The 21,626-nt window shown below is 34.3% G+C and overlaps 2 protein-coding genes across 3 annotated transcripts in view; one reads left to right on the forward strand and one right to left on the reverse strand.

Moving 5' to 3' along the window:
* The window catches only part of Akap19 (A-kinase anchoring protein 19), a 204,635-nt gene that overhangs the window by 66,991 nt on the left and 116,018 nt on the right, over positions 1-21,626 (forward strand). The gene's annotated exons all lie outside the window — the stretch shown is intronic.
* On the reverse strand, positions 12,214-18,648 carry Mstn (myostatin). The gene is made up of 3 exons (XM_004868985.3): positions 18,131-18,648; positions 15,987-16,360; positions 12,214-14,089 (listed from the first exon to the last, which is right to left on the reverse strand). Exons 1-3 carry the CDS (start codon positions 18,501-18,503, stop codon positions 13,709-13,711), a joined length of 1,128 nt encoding a protein of 375 aa, XP_004869042.1. The 5' UTR covers positions 18,504-18,648; the 3' UTR covers positions 12,214-13,708.

The raw sequence follows: 21,626 nt of genomic DNA on the forward strand, positions 1-21,626 counted from the left end.
GACATCCTTGGAGTTTATTTGCTGGGTAGTCAGACTTGGCTTCTTCTGGCTTTCTTTTTTTTTGGTACCGGGGATTGAACTCAGGACCTTGTGCTTGTGAGGCAGGCACCGGAACCACTGAACTAAATCCCCGGCCTTCTTCTGGCTTTCTAAGACTTAAGCTGATTCTCTACCATAGTGACCCAGACTGGGAGATGGATACCATTCCACAGTAATATTCACTTATACTAAATGTCACAGTCATTCAGAACCTGTCTAGGATGCCCAATAATTTAAACACAACCTCTATCTGCATCATAAGCTTATTATAAATCTTAAGAAATCCAAGTGAATCTGAAGCCAGGGCCAAAAACTTGTGAAAATAAACCTATACAAAGCTTGGAAGGGGATGTCCTTTTCCTTGAACTCTAAATTTTCCAAGTATTGAAGAGAGGAAGTATTAACTTTTAGAGAGGGAAGGCAAAGATAACTCAGGTCCTAAATAAAGTGGTCTTGGACCTAGTTAGAGAATAGATTCCATCACCAGGATAGGGGTATTTTCAGGTAGTAACTTAAGAATAATTTAAGAGGACTGAAAAAAATCATAGTGAAGTTTGTTTTACAAGACACAAAGCTCAGCTGATGTCCATGTTGCTCTTGAGCCAAAGTCAATCTCAAGGTATTAATAATTTTTCTTCCTTAGTACCCACAGCATGATTCCACATCTACTGGGGTGAATTGTAATCATCCTAAACTGGAATTGAAGAGATGTAACTCTCTTTATTTTCCTCAATGGATCTCACCTTGCTTTTAAAACTCTACTCCCTCTATTGGGCTTGCTGATCAAAAGTACCTGTTTTGGCAATTAAAATTTTAGGTGAAAATGTTCTAGAGATTTGTACTACAATGTGGATAAACACTACTGATGTTTACTTTTAAAAATGGTAAATATTAAACTGTATGCTATTTATTTTTACCACAATTACAAATAAATGAGAGGTTTGAGGGGGGAGTTGTCTTTTAGTCTCAGGGCATTTCTCACATCAAAAGGTTCTTTCTCCACCTTATTCTGCTTTCCTAGATGAATTTGAAAAAGAGAAACTCACTTAGCTTTGTGGCATTGCAGAAGGATTACTTGGCCTCTACAGACTTATTATGTAAGATGGTTTGATTTACTTGGAAACAATGATTTACTTGGAAATAATGCATTGTTGATATAAGTGCTTTAATTTACCTAGGCTCCCTGGGGATTGAGAGTCCTGTACTGGCAATGCCTCACGTACTGCTAATTTCATCTGATTTGGGGAAACACTGTGCTGGCACCTAATATTGATGACCATATAATTACTTCCCTTTGTGATGTCCTCATACTATGCCTAACCCTAACAACCACATCTAAACCTAGCAACCAATCCAGCAGTCCATTCACCAAACCGTAGTCCCTCAAAGACCTGGTATCTCTTTGATACTTTCTTAGACACCACCTGAGAAGTTCAGGATCCAGTGTGAATGCCTTCAGTCTAGGCAGCTACTCACTCATTACTACTCAGTCATTCTGGTACCATTATTAGATATTGTACTATGTTAAGAAGAATGCTGTTAGGCCTGATTCTCCATGCTACACAGGAATCAGAACATTAGCCCAATATTCTTTGATGTTCTCAGTTTGTTTAGATTTTAAACTCTACTTACCTTTGTCAAGCCAATTTTACCCTCCAAAATGGGGGTAAGGGCACTTGAAAGTGGTCTTTCATTTTCTTACTTCTTTTCTATTTTTCCAACCTCCCCTCAAAAATCATGTCATATTCCAATGTTCTAGGTAGTGTTTTCTCTCCCTTTCCAGGCAAATAGCCCTTAGCATAGTGGTTTACTCTTAGTGACCAAAATCAATGAGGGGAACAAGGGGGAAAATTACCAAGAAAGAAAAAAATTGAGTGGCAAATATTTGTAAAACATCACTCACTTCACCTGAGTGCCTTTGAAGATTTCTCCCTCTTCGTAATTCCAATATCCTGTTCATTGTATTTCCTACATGCCTCTCATATGTTCTTTTTAAACTATTGCCAAAACAGTAGTTAGGAGTGAATTTCTAGAGGACAACTACTACAATTCAAAATTTGGTTCTGCTTTTCACTAGCTGTATGAACTGAATGAAGTTTCTTACTTCTCTGTGCTTTAGTTTCTTTCCTCATAAAATATGGATGATAGTCCTACCTCTGCAGATGAGATAATCATGTAAAGACAGTGAACAGTTCTTGGAATGTAGGAAGTACTCAATTTTAACTAATAATATTCAGACTCTTATCACCTCTCCCCTAAATTAGTTCCTTCTAATTGAATTCATTGCTCCCACACTCATCTATAGAATTTTTTGTGTATACTATTATACAGAATTCAGAGAATTTGAGCATTAGATGAGAAAAATTAAATCTTTAACTCATATTGAATTGAAATTTGACACCTTTCTATCCTGACTATAGGTTGAAATCTCAGAAGTATTCATAATACCTATGACCATGTTACCAACAGATATCACAAATATTTAATTCAGATTACGGCTATTTCAGGCATCTTGTTTATGCACACTACTTTTGAATTGTTAATTCAACATCCTGCTAAGTGTTACTTTATTAATGTTTGGTGTTAGATTTTATTATATCTTGTATTAAAAATATTTTGATAAATTGTAAGTCAACTATTTTTTATATCTTTTTATTGGTACATTTTAGGTGTATAGTATGACATTCATCATTGGAGATATGCGCCTTTACATACTCTCTTGGTTCTTATTTTTTCCCCCTTACCCTGTCCTCCCGTCAACCCCTCCATCCCTTCCTATTTATGAAGACTTTGTTTCCTTTTTTTCATTTTCTCATATTCATTCCATTCCCTTCTTTCCTTTCCCCTACCCCTCCCACTTCCCCTTCCCATTTGCCCCTTTTCTTCCTATTTCACATTATCTATTATACCTTTTAGTCCTTATTTACACTTTCAGTTTCTCACACCAGAGAAACTATTCAGTATTTACACATGTGTGTCCTATTTATTTCACTTAAGAGTAGCGCCTCAATGTGCATCCATTTAGCAATAAATGTCTCTAATTTCTCATTTTTGATGGCTGAGTAGGTCTCCATTTTATAAAAAAACCACATTTTCTTTATCCAGTCTCCAGTCGATGGGCATTTGAGCTGTTTCCAAGTTTTAGTTATTACAAACTGTGCTGCTATGAACATGGGTGCGCATATATCACTGTGGTATGATTCTTTTAATTCTTTGGGGAAGATACCCAGCAGGGGAATAGCAGGGTCAAACGGGACTTCCAGTCCTAGTTCTTTGAGGTATCTCCATACTGATTTCCACAGTGGTTGTACCAGTCTACACTCCCACCAGCAGTGGAGCAGGGTTCCTCTTTCTCCACAGCCCCACCAGCATTTGTTATTGGTTGATTTCATGATAGCAGCCATTCTTTCTGGAGTGAGGTGGAATCTAAGCATTGTTTTCATTTGCATCTCTCAAAGGACCAGTGATGTTGAACATTTTTCATATGTTTGTTTGCCTTGTCTACTTCTTTGTGTGAGAAATGTCTGTTCACTTCAGATGCCCATTTTTGGATTGGGTCTTTAAATCTGGGAGGTATGATTTTTTAAAGTTCTTTATAGATTCAAGATAGTAGACCTTTGTCTGAGGGACCGCTGGTGAAAATTTTTTCCCAAATTGTGGGTTGTCTCTTCACACTGCTGGCGGTTTCTCTTGCTGTGCAGAAGGTTTTTAGTAAGAAGAGATCCCACTTGTTGATTGTTTGTGCTAATTCATAGGCAACTGAGGTTATGTTCATAAAGTATTTTCCTACCCCAGTGTCAAGAGTTCTACCTAAACTCTGTTCCAGCTGGTTCAGCATTTCTGTTTTTATATTGAGATCTTTAATCCATTTCAATTTTAGTTTAGTGCATGGTGAGAGATATAGGTCTAGATTTAGTCTTTGGCAAGTTGAAACCCAGTTTCTCCAGCACCATTTATTAAAGAGGCTATCTTTCCTCCAGTGAGGGTGTTTGGCTCCTTTGTCGAAGATGAGATGGCTGAATGTGTCTGGAGTTGTTTCTGCATCTTCTAATCTGTTCGACTGGTCCTCAGGTCTGTTTCTTTGCCAGTACCATGCTGTTTTTATCACAGTAGCTTTGTAGTATAGTTCCAAGTTGGGGGTTGTAATACCCCCTGCCATGTCTCTGTTACCTAGAATTGCCTTTGCTATTCTGGGTCTCTTCTTGTTCCAAATGAATTTTTGGATTGTTTTCTCAAGGTCCATGAAGTATGCTTCTGGGATTTCAATTGGGATTGCATTGAATCTATATAGCAATTTTGGAAGTATGGGCATTTTCACTATGTTGATCCTTCCTACCCAGGAGCAAGGGATGTCTTTCCATTTTCTGATATCCCCTTCAATCTCCTTTTTCAAAGTGCTATAGTTTTCAGAGAAGAGGTCTTTGATTTCTTTTGTTAGGTTGATTCCTAGGTATTTCAGTTTTTTGGATGTTATTGTGAAAGGAATTGTTTGCCCTATTTCTCTCTCAGTGAGTCTGTTGTTCGTGTAGAGGAAAGCTATTGATGTTTGTGTGTTGACCTTGTGTCCAGCTACTCTACTGAATTTGGTTATTAAGTATAGAAGACTTTTGGTGGAGTTCTTGGGGTCTTTGATATAGAGTATCATGTCATCTGCAAATAATGACAATTTGATAAGTCAACTTTATTAATTTCTTATGTAAATAGATGCATTTAAACCATTATTTTGAGAAGTAACTTATAGGGTTTCTGAATTTCAAAAGATATCTTGATACAAAAAAGGTTAAAACACCTTATTTAAAGTGAGTTTTTAAAAAATGATATCTAACCATATCACTCCCTCCTTAAAATGTTGCACTGGCTGCCGTCATTGACAGAATCAAGTATAAAGTACTTAGGGAAACATAAAAAACTTGCCCTGGGTGTCAGCTATCCCTATAGCCCCGCTGTTGGTTATTCACACCCAGGGCCTATTCCTCGAGCCTTTCAGAACTATGTGAAGGACCGGGAAGCCATTCTGCTCTCAAATTGCTGTATTTGTAGACTGTGTGTTTGTTTTGGAATGCTCTTCTTCCTTCCCCATTTATTCTTTCTCCTCACTCACTCATCAAACTTTTATTCATTATTAAAAACTTTTAACATCACCTCCTTCTTTAAGTGTCCATGGACTTCTAGATGGACTAAAGGGCCCTTCCTCCCTTCTTCCACAGCACTCTGTGTAAGGGTCCTTGTGGTTGTGGACTATCAACTAGGCACCATTTGTCCCATGTTATTAAAGTGCTTCTTTTACTTTTTGTTTTTTTGATCTCACTAGACTGTGAGTTCTTTGAGGAAAGACTATGATTTATTCCTCTCCTGTCTTTTCTGCATAGTTCTCACAGTAGTGTCTAAAGCTCTGCAAAAGGTAAAATGTAATAGCACACAAATATGAACAGAATTAATGTCTTATTTCGGAGTGAAAGTACCAGAGACATTCAGAATTATTTTTGGTCCCATTTCTTCTGGTAACAGTGGAAGAAAGCATTACTCCTCTGTGAGGCTTAGTCAGATTGGGTAGGTAAATCTACTAATGGAGTGACTGGGGAGAGGCTCTGTTGTTTTGAGGAAGAAGGGACGTATACATTTTCCCCTCTGGAGTCATGTGATAAAGGCTTCAATAGAGGTGAGGGGTGCTCTACTAAAAGGACTTTGTTATTGTGACCCGTGCCTACAGAGAAGCAGGGATTAAAAATTTGGATGGAATAAATGAATGAATATATGTGGAGTTCAATAGGTCATTCCCAACTGGCCAGAAGCCCTATGATTATCAAATATCCTATTGTTTTCACATTCATTTGCACTGACCATTGTTAGATTTCAAAGGGATTCCTGATTTCACCCCAGGCTTCCTGTACTATACTAAATGATAGGAAAGTGACTTTTGAATGCATGAATACATGTGAGTGTTAGAATAAGTCTCCATTGGGTATTATAAATGATGAGAAGTATGAAGGGTCATCTGAAGCCACATTTATGACAAAATATAGTTAAGACAAAATATTTAATTAAAGATTTTTTAAGTAAATATCAAATAATAAAAGTATTAAAAATGTAAGATGCATTTTAGAATAAATAACTCCAGCTTTCATCATAAAGGACTAAATTCTTAAACCTGCAAAATTTTTTAAAAACATATCAACAACCAATAGAAAAACTGAACCAAGGATAAAACCAAACAGTTAATAGAAAAGGAAATACCAATGACCATTAAATGAAAAAATTAATAACTCCATTCAATATAGAAAAATGTAGTTAAAATCTTGGTCAGATACCATTTTTCACCTCTCAGACAAGCAATATGTGTCAGAGAATTATGAGAAATAAGTAATCTCATATATTGTTAATGGAAACGCAAATTGGCACAACCTCTAAAAGTAAAAATTTTTATTATCTATTAAAATTAAAGATAAGCATATCAATTGACTTCGCAAAGGAACTTTTTCACAGGCAACACATACAGTGTGGCTGACTTCTTTCAGTACACAGGGGCATTGTCAGGTAAACTAAAGCAGCCTTCTTGTAACCAAAGAGACAACTCAAGAACCAAGTAAACACAATGAGTATGGCAGAAAGAAGAGGTGGATGGAATCTAGGTCTTCATGTAAATATTGAGCTTCTGATCATACTGTGCCTAGAGCTGTCTTGTATCTGGACTTATATGAAATAATATATTTCTCTATTGTTTAAGCTAATAGAAATTGGGATTTCTGTTGTTTACAGATGAAAATACCCTAAATAAATAAATACATATATGGCATGTATCTACATATGTATATGTCTATCCACACCACACATAGAATATATATTTAAATTTGCATGTAAAATTACTAAATCCACTATAAATATTTCCCTATAGATGAAATGTTATTTCCAGTGTTAAAAACAGCAAATCACTGTGGTTTTATATAGATCTAAATGTTTGGACCTATATTTTCTTCAGATAAAATTTTCGAAGTAAAATCACCATATAGAACCTCAATCTTGTTAGTGAAAGAGAAAAGCTTTCAATAAATTAAACAAAATCTATTTGAGCAAAGAAAAATTTGCCAATTTGGCAGCCCTCAGAACTGGCAAGAGGTTCAGAGAGCTCTACAGGTGGACAGGCAGCATTTAGAAACAGAAAGTGGAAGTGAGGTACAGAAACAGCTTGATTGGTCATAGCTCCACCTTTGCATTGTTTGGACATAGTCTGATCATTTGGCAGCATGTGATTGGCTGAAGCTCAGCTGCTGTGATTGATGCCCAGCTATTTGTTATAAAATATACTCCCCAAATAGTCTTTTAGTTTTACTTTCTAAGTTAAGTTGCGGTTCATTACATAGCGACCAGAGCTTAGAGTCAGCCTCAGCTACACTTCATTTAACATTCCAAACTGGGAGAGACTGGTCAGGGCATCTCTACAGGCAATGGATAGTGTCCATTTCTGACCACCCTTACTAATATTAAATAATAACAGAAAAATGTAGTGAATTTGTAGGTGAAACATAATTTTAAGATTTATTTTTATTATTAGTGGGAATTAATAATGTGGATTAAAAGGCTATATTTTGCTAGGGAGTGCTTGTCATATAAGTATAAAAAGAAGTAACAAAGTATTTAGCTTTTAAGTTCAAAAGTCTAAGCTCAAGTATCAAATATAAAAAGTTCAGTTACTGAATAAGGTGATTCGGTTGACCAGAACCCATTCCTATATCTTCACATAAAGATTGTATGAGCTGACAATAAGAATTAGTTAAGAGGAGAGAAATTATGAGGAGAGAGGCTTTAGACATTGGTCTTTTTGATGCTCTATGTCATGGGTTGAATTGGGTGTAAAAAAGTAGAGATACATTAGACCCCCTCATTTAAATTCATATATTTGAGGACGGGAAGAGGAAGTATTGGGCATCATTTTCTGAATGAGGTCCATGAGGAAGACAAATATTAACAGAGTAGTTCTCAATACTGTTGTATTTACAAAGCATAAATAGCGATACAGCATGAGAAGGCTTGAGGTAAAAGCTGAGGTCAGTTTTGCAACAATTAAAAGATTACATTTTTTCACCTCTGAGTTGTGAGTTATGAAAATTATACCACTATATTTGTATATATCACGTATGCAACTGTCATAATCACTTTTTTAGTCATAAGTCTTTCTGAGCATCACATTTCTTGTTTTAAAACTGGAGATAATGAATATTTATACAAATGTGCTTTTCTTTTACATACTCATGTGTTTTATTCAAGATCCTATGAGTTATTTATTCTTTGCCAAGTTGAACAAGATTTATGAACACACTAACCAGGTAATATACCAATTAAGACTGTTGTCAAATTCCAGCCCCTGTCACAAATTCTGGCATTGAAATACCACTTTCTTTTCAGCTCATTTTTCATAGACTACACATCTCTACCAACAAAGGAAGGAGCTCTGCTGGCCTTCAGTTGCAGAGCTATTTCTTCTGTGAGAGGTCTACTTGGTGTATTAAATTAATAACCTGCACAACAAAGGAAACAACCAGTAGAGTGAAAAGACAATCTACAGAATGGGGAAATAAAATTGTCAATTACTCTTCAGATAAAGGACTGATACCTAGAATATATAAAGAACTCAAAAAGTTAGATCTTCAAATTTCAAAAACCTAATTTTAAAAATGGGCACTTAAAATGAATAGACATATCTTAGATGAAGGAATACAAATGGCCAATAGATACTGTACATCTTTGGCTATTAGAGAAACGCAAATCTAAACAACAATGAGATTCCATCTTAGTCTACCAAGAACTCAAAAAACAACAAATGTTGACAACACTGTTGTGGGTAAAAAAGAACCCTTGTGCATTGGCAGTGGGGATGTAAACTAGTGCAGTCACTGTGGAGAAATCAATATGGAGATTCCTCAAAAAACTAAAAACAGAAATTTCATTTGATCCAGCTGTTATTGTTCTGGATATCTTCCTAATACAGTAGAAGCCATCATATTACAGTGGTACATGCACACCAATGTTTATACTAGCAACATAACTCAGAATAGCTAAATCTTGGAAGTGGCCTATATGCCCATTAACAGATGAACGGATAAAGAAAATGTGTTGTTTATAGACAACAGAGTACTACTCAGCCAACAAGGATAGATTTGAGTCATTTCTAGCAAAATGGGTCCATAATGCTAAGTAAAATAAATCAGACACAGAAAATTAAGTATCTCATGGTTTCTCCTATATAAGAAACCCAAACTATAAACAATTCAAAGAGTAAAATGAAAGAAAGATGATAGGAAACAGGGAGATAGATTTTGTGGAGATGGAAAAGGAATCTAGGGATGGGGGAGATGGTTGGGAGAGGAGGGGAAGAAGTAAAAAAGACCAAGATGCTATATGTATATGTACCAATTTGTTATGTATCACAAACATATACTAATAAATTTTTTTAAAATCATAGGAATGCACTTTAGCCTATGAGCACAAAGAAATATGGCTAATTTCCATCAGCCCTATGCAGCTGCTTTAGATTCTGTCTGACTCTTGGGCTGTAAGGAACTTGTTTACTGTAAGACACACATTTAGAATTCAGGACAATTTTACAAACTTTGAAGACATATCTACAAGTAGCGAGGACTACTCTCATCTGCTCTTCTTTGTTATCATTTATATCCTATGGCACCTGCCCTGTTCAGAGCCTCAGAGGACCTGGGATTCCTCAGTAGAATCTTTCACCTAGGATAGGCAGACACATCATTCACTCCATTACTTGGATTGCCTGAGAAGTATGCAGCCTTTCAGGAAGATATTCTTGGAACTTGAAACCAAGTAGTTGCCTCAGTGACCTCCCGATTATTTCCAATTAACAATTTGGACTTTCTCCCACAGTCACTTCATTGTGCTTAATAAAGTGGTGGTTTATGCTTGATTTCCACTTTCAGCATTCTATCTTAACATTATTGGCTTCTGATGGTGTCATGAAGGCAACTTTCTTGTGTTGATAGGTTTTTGGGGTTTTTTTGTTTTGTTTTGTTTTTTTGCTTCTTGAAGGTAATGCCAAAATTCTGTGTTCCTAGGAACAGAGCCAAGAGATGTTTAGCTTCTTAGTCAGAATTAGTGCCCGTGGGAGCGGATATGGGAAACTCTTGTGGAAGATCTATGGACAAAACCGCGTAATCAAATTTTGTTCTGAATAGGATCCTTCATAAGACAGTAGGAAAAACAAAACCTAACACTTGTAGGAAAAGTTGTAACAGAATAAACTTGAATGGTTAAGAAAACAAATTAAAGAGGTGAATTAGTAGGCTAATTTTTACATTTTTGGCTTAAACTTATCTTTAAGATTAATTCAGTCAATTAAGAGTTGGCCTTTCTCAGAATGTTCACAGATCTCCATAGGATCAGAATGTGGGAATATGTCTCAGATTTCTGTAAATTAATTCTATGACTAGTATTTTGCCTATACTTCATATATAGAGCTAAACCTAGAAAAATTTAAGCTCAGTTTTTAAAGAAAGTAAGTATATGCATTTGTGTTTCATAAAAACACAGTCTTTGTTATGAAGCAGAAATAACTTTATATTGCTAAAAATTTTTCTTCCTTACAGTAATCCAACTGGAATCATTGAAAGCTACACATGTGTGTCTGGTTCATTGCCAAGGTATACATTTCTGTACCAGGAATAGTTAGTATAATGTTAAACCTGTTGTGAACTATTAAACCTTTATAAGCTATACTGTGAGGACGTTGCCTGTCATTGTTATACACACAATTTATACCTACAGACAAATTGGACAGCCTCATGTATAAAATCTTACATTCAGTTACATCTTGTATTCTTGCTAGGGTATGATACTCATTGAGATATTTTGATAAGCAACCTAGTAGAATTATTTAAATAGCCCCTCTAGCTAGTGTTTTAAATGACAACAAAGATAATTTTGCCAAAGATCCTGCATGCTATTTTATGGAATTGTATTCAATTTCCAAACACTTCCTCTGCAAGATGCCATCTCGACATGAATGAACTAAATTTAGTGCCATTTTGTATTGCTTGACATTTTATTCAGAGATGACCAAATTGAGTAGAGTTTATTTTGATGTTTTCCAGTGTGTAAACTGGAACTGAATTGACTACACAAATGAAATTTCAACACTAAATGTCACATGCTGGGCAAATTGTAACTTACATATCATTCATTACCTATGGTTTAATTTCTTATAGTATTAGTAGTATTCATGTGTTTATTTTAAAACGTGATTATTTGCTATTCTAAATGGATTTTTATCACGTCACAGCTTGAACAGATACGATTAGAATGAATAACAAAACAAGTGTATTTGAATTTAGATTTATATTACTATATAAAATACAAATGGTTAAAATTACATTTATATTAATTACTAATTATGTACTTAGAAATTATATCATAAGAAAATTTTAACCATCTCCTTCTTTAAACTTAATCACTGCTTTATGTAAACTCCTAAACTGATGGAGGCAGAGAGAAGGGTTCACACCAGAAATACTTCTATATGGTGTTACACTTAGGATTTCCAGGTACTTCGTAGTATTTTGCTGTTCATTTTGAAAATTGGTCGCGTGCATCGCATGCTCAGATAAATGTGCCAGTATCATTCGGTGCTGAGAAAAGGACGCAGCTTCCCTGTGTTCCTATGGCTTCAATGGGGCTTGTAACTCTAGGACCATATACCCTTGCCAAAGGCAATGCATTTGGAAATTGAATCTATGAAAAAATATAAATAGTTTTCAGGTCGAGATAAAAAGAAATGAAATAGACATAACTAGTTCTTGCTTTCGTATGTGCTGAGGAACCTGACCAGGACCGATTTAACAGGAGTTGTACTCATGAAAACTAAGGTAACAGACCCGAAGTTCCTAAACCAGCTTTTGTGCTAAGACACTAGAGCTTTGTATTAAAGTGAGAATCAGAAATCCATACTCAAGCCAGGCGTGGTGGCACACACCTGTAATCCCAGCACTCAGGAGATTGAGGCAGGAGAATTGTTGTGAGTTTGAGACCAGCCGGGGCTACATAGTGAGTTTGAGGCCATCCTGAACTACATAGGGAGACCCTGTCTCAAAAAACCAAAAAAACCCAAGCAAACAAAAAAAGAAATCCACAATCAATGATTATAACATAAAACTATTATGTCTCTCAAAAATGTGAAAAGTTTAATATAATTTACATTATTTCTACACATTAGATGTAAGAAATTATTTTACTTAATTATCAGTACAATGAATTGATTAACAAAATCTCAATTTACAAAATAGAAGTAAATTAATGCAGAAATATATTATTATCAAATTATAAAATAAAGTTAACAGTTCTCATTGAGATACCATGTTTATTCATTTTAGATAATGGTGTTATCATTTTGATATGCATAGTAACAAGTATTAAAATAATGGAACGTTGAGATTTGAATGCAATGACAGTAAACCACTGAAATTTTACATTCACATTATACAACCATCATGAATTCATCAGTGAATGCTAATAATGTAAAAAAATATAAAATGATTGTAATATAACCATCTAACCATTAACATAAGGAGTTTTAAGACCACTATGTAACCTGCTCATTTGCTCTGAAATGTAAGCAATTGCTTTTCTGTGATACATGGCATATTTTTGTGCCTTAATACTTAATTTGAAATAGTCTTAATGTAAAATATACCAAAGTAAATAAAAAAGGAGACACTTATTTACAAAACAATATTGTATACATATTATATAAATGCAATTGTTTCAAAGTCTTTTATACAATATTGATAGAATCAGTCATTTCTGTTATTTTACCATAAAACTGCAATTTTGCAAAGGCAGGGTATAATTTTGAAATTTTGATACAGATATATACTACTTGGCTGCCTTTTAAGAATACACAGCTTCTCCAAGTATGCTGTAGAATCAGATTCTGACCCCTAGAAAAGTGATTCTTCTTTCATTAAAGAAAATCTTTTCCCCATTTGGAGGTGTATGAAAATGCACCTGAAGAAAGGAGAACATTACTATTTTACTCAATACTTTGAATTTGATAAACCCGACAACATCAGCCACTCAGTCTATTGTATTAGCACCACTGGCATGGATTAATATACTGTCCAATCATAATAGGAATGGAAACTTGCACATGGTATACCATCACTATTTTTGTGGTATTTTGCCTTACCAACCATGCTGTCATATAATATAAATTCAAGTGTATAAGGATGTTTCAAATGATGGTATATAACAATCCTATATTTTATCAATACTATATATATGGTAGATTTTTCTGTAAGTATAAGTGGAACTGTAAAGAAATAGACTTCAAAACATACTCCTTTTATTCTCCAGAACACAAGGAGAACAGCTTTCATTTCCTTGCCTATGCTCTAACTGTATGAACATAAATGTAATTTGATCTCCTTCTAGTTCAACAACTCTGGAAATTATAAAATTTCCTGTTATATGATTTATTTTGATAGTTAAATGCCAAACATTGCATATATTCTCTCTTTTGGTTCATATACTGTAGCCGTGCTTAAGTGACTATGGCATACTGTGGGCCTATAGTCCATGATACATAAATTTCACAGTTTCAGAATTGTTGAGGGGAAGACCTTCCATGTTTTAGGAAGTTATGAATCTAATATAAATCTCATGAGCACCCACACCGGTCTACTACCATGGCTGGAATTTTCCCATATATTATTTGTTCTTTGCCATTAAAATATAGCATATTAATTGGAGACATTTTTGTGGGAGTACAGCAAGGGCCTGCTGAACCTCTGGGGTTTGCTTGGTGTACCAGATGAGTATGAGGATATTTTTGTAAAAATACAAATTCACACTCTCCAGAGCAATAATTGGCCTTGTATCTTTTGGGTGCAATAATCCAATCCCATCCAAAAGCTTCAAAATCCACTGTTAGAGGGTAACGACAGCAGCGTGATTCTGTTGAATGTTCATCACAGTCAAGTCCAAAATCTCTTCTGGATCTTTTTGGTGTATCTGTTACCTTGACCTCTAAAAAGGGATTCTGTGTGGAAAGGAAGAGCAATTAGTAATATTAATAGAGCTTGAAACACTTTCCTCTATTAAGAAGTCATTAGAAGAAACTAATCATTTTGTTTATACCACATTAATTTTTTAAATGCAGTATTAAGAAATTTTACCTCACTCTAGGCCTGGTTTTCCCCCTTATGGCTCAAAAGAGTATAATAGCAATATAGATTTCCCTAAGGTCAGTTCATTCTATGTGTTTTTAACTTCTGTTTTTCCCACTTTGAGTATCAGACTTCCTATCATAAAACAGATTCCTTGAAATTTTGTTTGGTAAGAAACTGAGGTGTTAGGAAGAGGGAGGAGAGGGGGAGGTGCTTCCTCGCTTCATGATAGTTGATTACATGTGTTGGCTAAGTATGTCTGATGATTCCTGGAGAGAGAAGTGTGCTCATCTGGCCTCTCTTCTTCAGGTCTTTACTAGGGTGACTTGGATACCAAAGCAAAATAGCTACCATCAGGTGGCGTATGGATTGTAATGAGGAAAAGAAAAGTAGGGTGATGAAAGGGATTTTATTTATATTGGGTTGAAAAAGAACCCGTAACAGAGGGAAGGACAGAGTCATAAGAAGAGGTTCCTTTATTTTTAACTGAAAAATATTTCTCTTCAAATATTTAAATAATAATTTGCTAACATTGTTACTGCTCCAAACTTTCAATACTTTTGAAACTTTAGTTCCTTTTAAAGGGAAAAAAATCCGAGTAATATGTCATATTAACCACTTCATCAATAATAAGTAAAATTTGTCACATTAGCAACTTTGATAATTAGAATTATTACCTAAAAACACTTCCTTAAATAATTGTTAGTAGCTTTTACCTTATATCAAAATGAAAATAAGCCTAGTAGTTGTTGCCAAAAAGAATAATATCACTTTGAGAACCAATAAAATTCAGAATAGCACATAGAAAGAAAAATAGTTTATTTAGAAAGTGTATAGTCTTTTAAACAGTGTTTTTGTTCATAACAGATTAGATTTGCTAATTATATAATCTTTATAACCAACACCATTTAAAGATTAAAAAAAATTAAAATTTGTTTATTGGTGTCAAGTATAACCTGTTGTAAATTATGCCAATAAGTGGAAGTAAAAAATATGGTCATATTAAATAAACAGAACCCTTTGAAAACAGAAACCTCCATAAACCAGCAGAATAATTTTAAGTTTCACATGAAGTTTTGAAATGGTTTTTATTAATTTTTATAATATCTAAGGTATTGTCCTAGCTTTGGCTTGAATTATTGGCATTCCCTAAGTAAACTCTTATGCAAGAATGTTAAGACAGTTCAGAAATAATCTAGATGGTAAAGGTTAACTAGCTTAGAAATTAAAATGTTATTGGTGGTATTCCACAAAAATATCTATATAGTGCATTCAACTTCTTACAAGTAACGAACATAATTACAGGGAGGAACCCTAAGTATAATATATCTCATGCTATAGGAAAAAATATTTTTCATTGTAATTTTTAAAGTGTATTTTTTCTGCTTTATACAAAACCAGAGATTTTCAACACATTTGGGGGAAAGAAAAACTGGGAATAAAAGAGTTTTGATTTTAGTCAATTATATAAAATTCATATTTTATGCATATAATCATGCATCATATCAAAGAAAAGCACTTTATAGATCATTCTCAATCTGAAGAAATCCTTACAAAGTTAAGAATCATGGTATAATTTTTTTTAACTTTATGCAAAGAGTATCAAGGGGACACCTACTTTTGTTGGGTACAGGGCTACTGTTGGGCTAAGATACTTTTGTCTGGTTTATGAGTACAGGAAACTGGTAGTTATTTTCCACTCTTATTCATTCATATTATAAATAAAAACACGACGAGGTTATTAGAATGTTATTTTCAGTTATCACCTACCAGCCCATCTTCTCCTGGTCCTGGGAAGGTTACAGCAAGATCATGACCATTCTCATCTAAAGCTTTGATTTCAATGCCTAAGTTGGATTCAGGTTGTTTGAGCCAATTTTGCAACACTGTCTTCACATCAATGCTCTGCCAAATACCAGTGCCTGGGCTCATGTCAAGTTTCAGAGATCGGATTCCCGTATACCTTGTACCGTCTTTCATGGGTTTGATGAGTCTCAGGATTTGCACAAATACTGTTGTAGGAGTCTTAACGGGTCTCAGATATATCCACAGTTGGGCCTTTACCACTTTATTGTACTGTATTTTAGAGCTAAATTTAAAGAAGCAACATTTGGGTTTTCCTTCCACTTGCATTAGGAAATCAGCTGTAAATGAATAAGAAAGAAGTTATTAAAATTATTTCCTGTTTAAAAATTGAACAAAATCCCTTCATACTAATGGTTGAACATTTTCCCATTGGGATAATGTATGCACATATACTGTTTTAAAATGAAATACCATGTTTAAAATATCAAATAAAATAATTACTTCAGATTTTCAGAATTTTAGTTATATGTATTTTCAGCTATTTATGAGGAATCTAACTCCCCTTCCAAAAAACTATGGACTAAGGAAAATTTTATGAAGGAATGAACAGTGGATGAAATTTTAAAATGATGATGATTAGAGAGAACAAGAGACACTGTGAAGGAACATCCACTTAGAATTCTTTGGGAATCTGAGTAGTTACACTTACGGAGCAGCTGCACCAATCAGTCTGGACCAAGGAACCCTTCCCCCCCCCCCCCAGCCTGAATTACCTGGGGACGAGACAACTAACTTACTGAGCCTCAGGAATGAGCAGAAAATATAGTACATCTGTTATGTGTCAGAAGAACAAAACTAGGCAGGTAATTAACACAAACATTTAGATGTCATATTCAAGCATTCTTAAAAGTTGGAAAGTTTTGCCTCTGGAGGCAGCCTGTCACTGTAAGCACAAACAACTAGCAATTTTTTTTCTGGTTTTTTTTTTCCCCCTTGGTTTTCCAAAATTATGTATACATAAAGAAAATCTACTCCATGACTATTTGATTGCAGTTTTAAATGAAAATTATTTGTTGCATTCTAATCTGATCATTTGATAAGGGAAACAATGTGAAAGTTTTTCAAGCTGGTTTAAAGTATGTAGAGCAATGTAGTAAAGCAAGATCACAGACACATGGCACAAAAATCTTTCTTGTCATGCTTTCTCTGTCAAGGTACCTGTCTTCATTTCCTGGACAAAGTATTCTTTTCAGCTGACTGAATAAAAGGAATTTTATGAAATATATTGTCTTTCAGAAGCTATGATACCACAGGTAGTAGTCCTTCCTCTTATGAAGAATAAATATTTTAGAAGGTTATTAAGCAATGTGTCTGCCTGGAAATTTGCAACCTGGGTACTTGCAACAAGAGTATCGTGATCAAGGTATAAGTAGGACACTGTGAGCTATCACCTACCTGATTAATATGTTTATTTCCTAGGCATGTTCTGATATTTAGCTCATGATTATCATTATGCTGTATTTACTTCACCTTGCTCTTACTAATATATTAAATATTTAAATTTCTTTTCAGTGTAATAACTTTTAAAATTAAATATAATTTGTGAAGACCATAAAAACACTATGAGAGATAATTCTGAATAAAAGAAATTACTCCAGATGTGCAGCAGTGCTCAAATAAGCTTAAACATCTAGTGAATTTCTTCCTTTATTATTTGTAAAAAAAACTTAAAAATGTACATTTTAGATCATCAAAAGCAATTCTGAAATTTTATATAAGTTTCTAACATAGTTTTAGGTACTATCTGTCAGGCCTTTCCTTGATAGTATTAATAAAAACATGAGCATGCTATATTTTCCGTATTAGACTAAAAATATTAATGCTGTGCAAGCATTTTAATTTTTAGCTTTTTACTCCATAAGAAAACACATTCTATAGATTTCAGTCTTAAAACATTTCTCACAAAATCTGGAAGAAAGAAACCTTTTCTTTCTTGCTTACATACAAGCCAGCAACTTGTTAAAAGAGCCTGAAAATAGATCTGTTTCTCATAAACACTAGAACAACAGTCAGCAGGATTGTTGATACACACTAACAGAACTACTTACACTCTGTAGGCATGGTAATGATTGTTTCTGTCGTAGCATGATAATCATCATCTTCCAAAGAGCCATCACTGCTGTCATCCCTCTGGACATCATACTGATCAATTAGTTCTCGAAGTGGAGGAGCTTTAGGTAAAAGCTGTCTTATAGTATCTTTGCTGATGTTAGGAGCTGTTTCCAGGCGAAGTTTACTGAGGATTTGAATTTTTATAGCTTCTATTCTTGAATATTTAGTGTTTTGTCTCCATGTACATGCGTTACACAGCCCTTCTTTCTCCACATTTTCTTTTTGTTCACTGTTCTCATTTAGATCCACTGGACCAGCAACAATCAGCATAAATAGGTAAATATAAACATAGATTTGCAGTTTTTTCATGATTTTGAAATCAATCCAATTTTTTTCCTGGTTCTTATTTCTTCCTTTTACTTTTCTTTTGCTTTTGAGTAATGCCAAGCAAAGTTTTAATGCATGTACAGTCTGAGAGACAACTTGCCACACCAGTGAATCTTTTATACTGTAATCGAAGTGGCTTTTTATATTCCGACTTAGATGAGACAAGTGTCGTCAGGATCTATGATTGGCTCTTGCTCCACAATGAATCTCACTGTCAGAGGTTAAAACCCTGTCTGTCACAAGTCACCAAGCAGTATTTTGTTACAGTCAAGGGTGAGCTGATTCATTTGACTACTTCATAGAAGAAATAAATCCACAAATAATGAAAGATATATGTGACTTCTGAAAAGTTAAAGCCTATGTTAATGATATAAACTATATTTAAATCTTATTAATCTTATAAATTTATGATTTAAATTTTAATTTACACTTCATAATTAAAATATGAAATGTTACTTCCTCAGAAATTAGAATTTTATAATGTTTAAACATGTATTTGAAGTAAAATATTTTTATATGTTTTATTAAATTATTTTTAGTTCTTTGTAATTAAAAAATAAAAATTGGGAAGGCCTGAAATAAAAGAAAAGTTAAGATTGTGGAACTAGTGAAAAATTTTCATCTATAATTTGAGAAACTTGGTTTCCTCATTAAATTCTTAGTACATATTGAAAATCATTACTATAATGTTATATTGTGCATGAAATTAATTTTAAATAGCTTAATGTCTTTTATTAATATGAAAATTATGCTCAGTTTTGACAGAATAGTATTATGTTTTTCATATTCTAAAGATGCAGATTAACATCATTCAGATGGGATTTTTCATTGTTTGTTGCCAAGAAAATAATGTCAGCCACTGGAAAAAATCTTTGAATTTAGAATTGGAAAAAATAATGGATTTTTATTTATTACAGTTGGGCTTATACTTCCAGTATAAAAAGTAAAAGTGTAAAATCTATTTTCTATAAATTTATGAAAATATTATGAGCACATAAAAGAGAAAGCGCCATAATACAGGGATGCCCTTTACTTGTTTCCCAATGCCAGGATAGGTTTGCACCCCTTTGCCAGTTTCTCATTTTGCCCAGAGGGCAGACACCTGGCAGGGACAAGGGTAAGTTCTGGGAGCAGAGAATAGAGGTTTTTGTTTTCTAAATTTAAGTGGCCTCCATAGGGATCAAACTCTCACCCTTTACTTTGGGAGCCACAGGATCAAATCAGTCGAACTATTAAAGAGCTAAAAAACACAGCCAGTAAGAACAGAAGATATTTCCAGGCCACAGGAGATTTCTTCTTTCTACTCATTTTTGGGAAGCTAAGGACTCCTAAGAGATTTAATCCATTACTTTTTTTCTCAAGAAAATGCAGTAGCTCATATCAAATATTTATTTTTTAGGTCACTACCATTTTTACACCCTGTACACCAATTTACTGCCTCAGTGCACTAAAATACAACTCAATAGCCTGAAAGGTTAATGCATTTTCATCAAATTCTTAAGAGACATCTATATCTCTTAAGAAAAAGATGGCCTTACATAATGCATTGGATTTGCCCATCATTAAAGATTAAGGAAAACCAGACACAAACCAGATACCCTGAGGATTTCAGATCCTCTTTTTTTTTGTGGGACAATATTAGATTAGGCTTATAAAGTTTTATTTGTTTGAAAAATTTGTTTTTCAATAAGAAAGTCTTTGTAATGCTGTAATCATTGTAATGTTCTTTTGTACATTTCTTAGTAAGTCAAGTTTGATGTTTTTGTTTGTTTTTTTTTTACACGCTTAGAATTGAATAATAGTTGAGAGCATAGCTCTGGAGTCAGAGATCTGAGTTCAAGTCTAAACTTACCACTTCTAACTCTGTGGTAATGAGTGACAGTACTTAATTTTTCTTTGTAATATACTAAATATAGCAACTGTCCTCTGGTAAGTAACTGAGAACTTGTACTTGAGTGCTTGCTCATTGTTTCATGCAGAGGAGCTTGAAATTATGCTTCAAATTATGCTCCATGTGAACTAAACTGTTTGAAGTTGTGGCTGCTAATTAATTATCAATAGTCAATCTCTCCATTCTGAGGCAGAATTTTCTAAGGCAGCCTGTTACATGCATGACCTCTTTGTTCCTACTACCTGGAATGGAATAAAGATGGCTTCTCATTATTCATAGATCCCATATTTGCAAATTTTCTTACTTGCTAATACTCCTTGACATTCACTGAGCAGTGAAAAGTTGAGACTTCTGACCCACAGATTCCAAGCTGAGGCCAGACGTGGCAGTGTGCTGCCTCATTTTTTCAGCTCTCAAACTATGGACAAGTGCCTACTTCTCAGTTTTATTTAGTGCCATGGTTTTTTTACATTTTTGTGCTTTTTATTGTTGCTGATTTAACTCTATACTTTAAAATAGTTAAGATGGTACATTTTATGTTATATATATTTTACCACAATTTTTAAAAAGCTACAATATATCTTAGGAAAAAGTTTTCCTTATGGAAACTACTTGTGTTAGACAAGCTATGTCCAGCATGCATTTAGCACTGTTGGCTGTGAATTCAATGTGAGTGAATGAACACTATACAAGACGTTACAGAAAACAGGGTGATTGTTTATATTTATAAAGATTACAGTAAAAGACACTTTGCATTAATTCCCCGCAAAATACTATACTCCTCCTGACTCCCCTATCACTTTTGCCACTTCTGACACGGTTCAGGAAGTCCTCTTTTGTGAGTGTCATTAGTTGTTATAACATGGATGCCTTGATATCCTGAATCAGTTAAAAATGTTTACCTTTCATGATCATTTTGGGGAAGAGCCAAAAGTTGCATAGTGCCAGATCCAGTGAAGAAGGCAGTTGTGGACAAACCACAATGGCTTTACGAGCCTGCCTTTCCTTTGGATGGCACTTGGCGGCAGCACTCAATATATCGATCACACCTTGTGAAGACGTGAAAGTGGCTTTCAGAACTGCTTCAGAAAGTGGCAAGAATGCTGTGATAAATGTGTTTGAAGCAGGGTGGAAGTATTTTGAGAAGAATTAAAGACAATGTCTTTTACTGTAATAAATTTTAAAAATTAAACATTCTCTGTATATTTTGATTA

Source organism: Heterocephalus glaber, unplaced genomic scaffold (genome assembly GCF_053883595.1).
Source record: "Heterocephalus glaber isolate CG9 unplaced genomic scaffold, H.glaber_assembly_v1.0 deba00001190, whole genome shotgun sequence".
Lineage (NCBI taxonomy): Eukaryota > Metazoa > Chordata > Mammalia > Rodentia > Bathyergidae > Heterocephalus > Heterocephalus glaber.

Bases quoted from the DNA above. Each gene is read 5' to 3' on its own strand.
- Mstn (XM_004868985.3), bottom strand. From the start codon at position 18,503: ATGAAAAAACTGCAAATCTATGTTTATATTTACCTATTTATGCTGATT. The intron at 16,361-18,130 runs GTAAGTAGTTCT...ATTCATTTACAG, and splicing joins CATTACCATGCCTACAGAGT to CTGATTTCCTAATGCAAGTG. The intron at 14,090-15,986 runs GTAGGTGATAAC...CTTTCCACACAG, and splicing joins GACCAGGAGAAGATGGGCTG to AATCCCTTTTTAGAGGTCAA.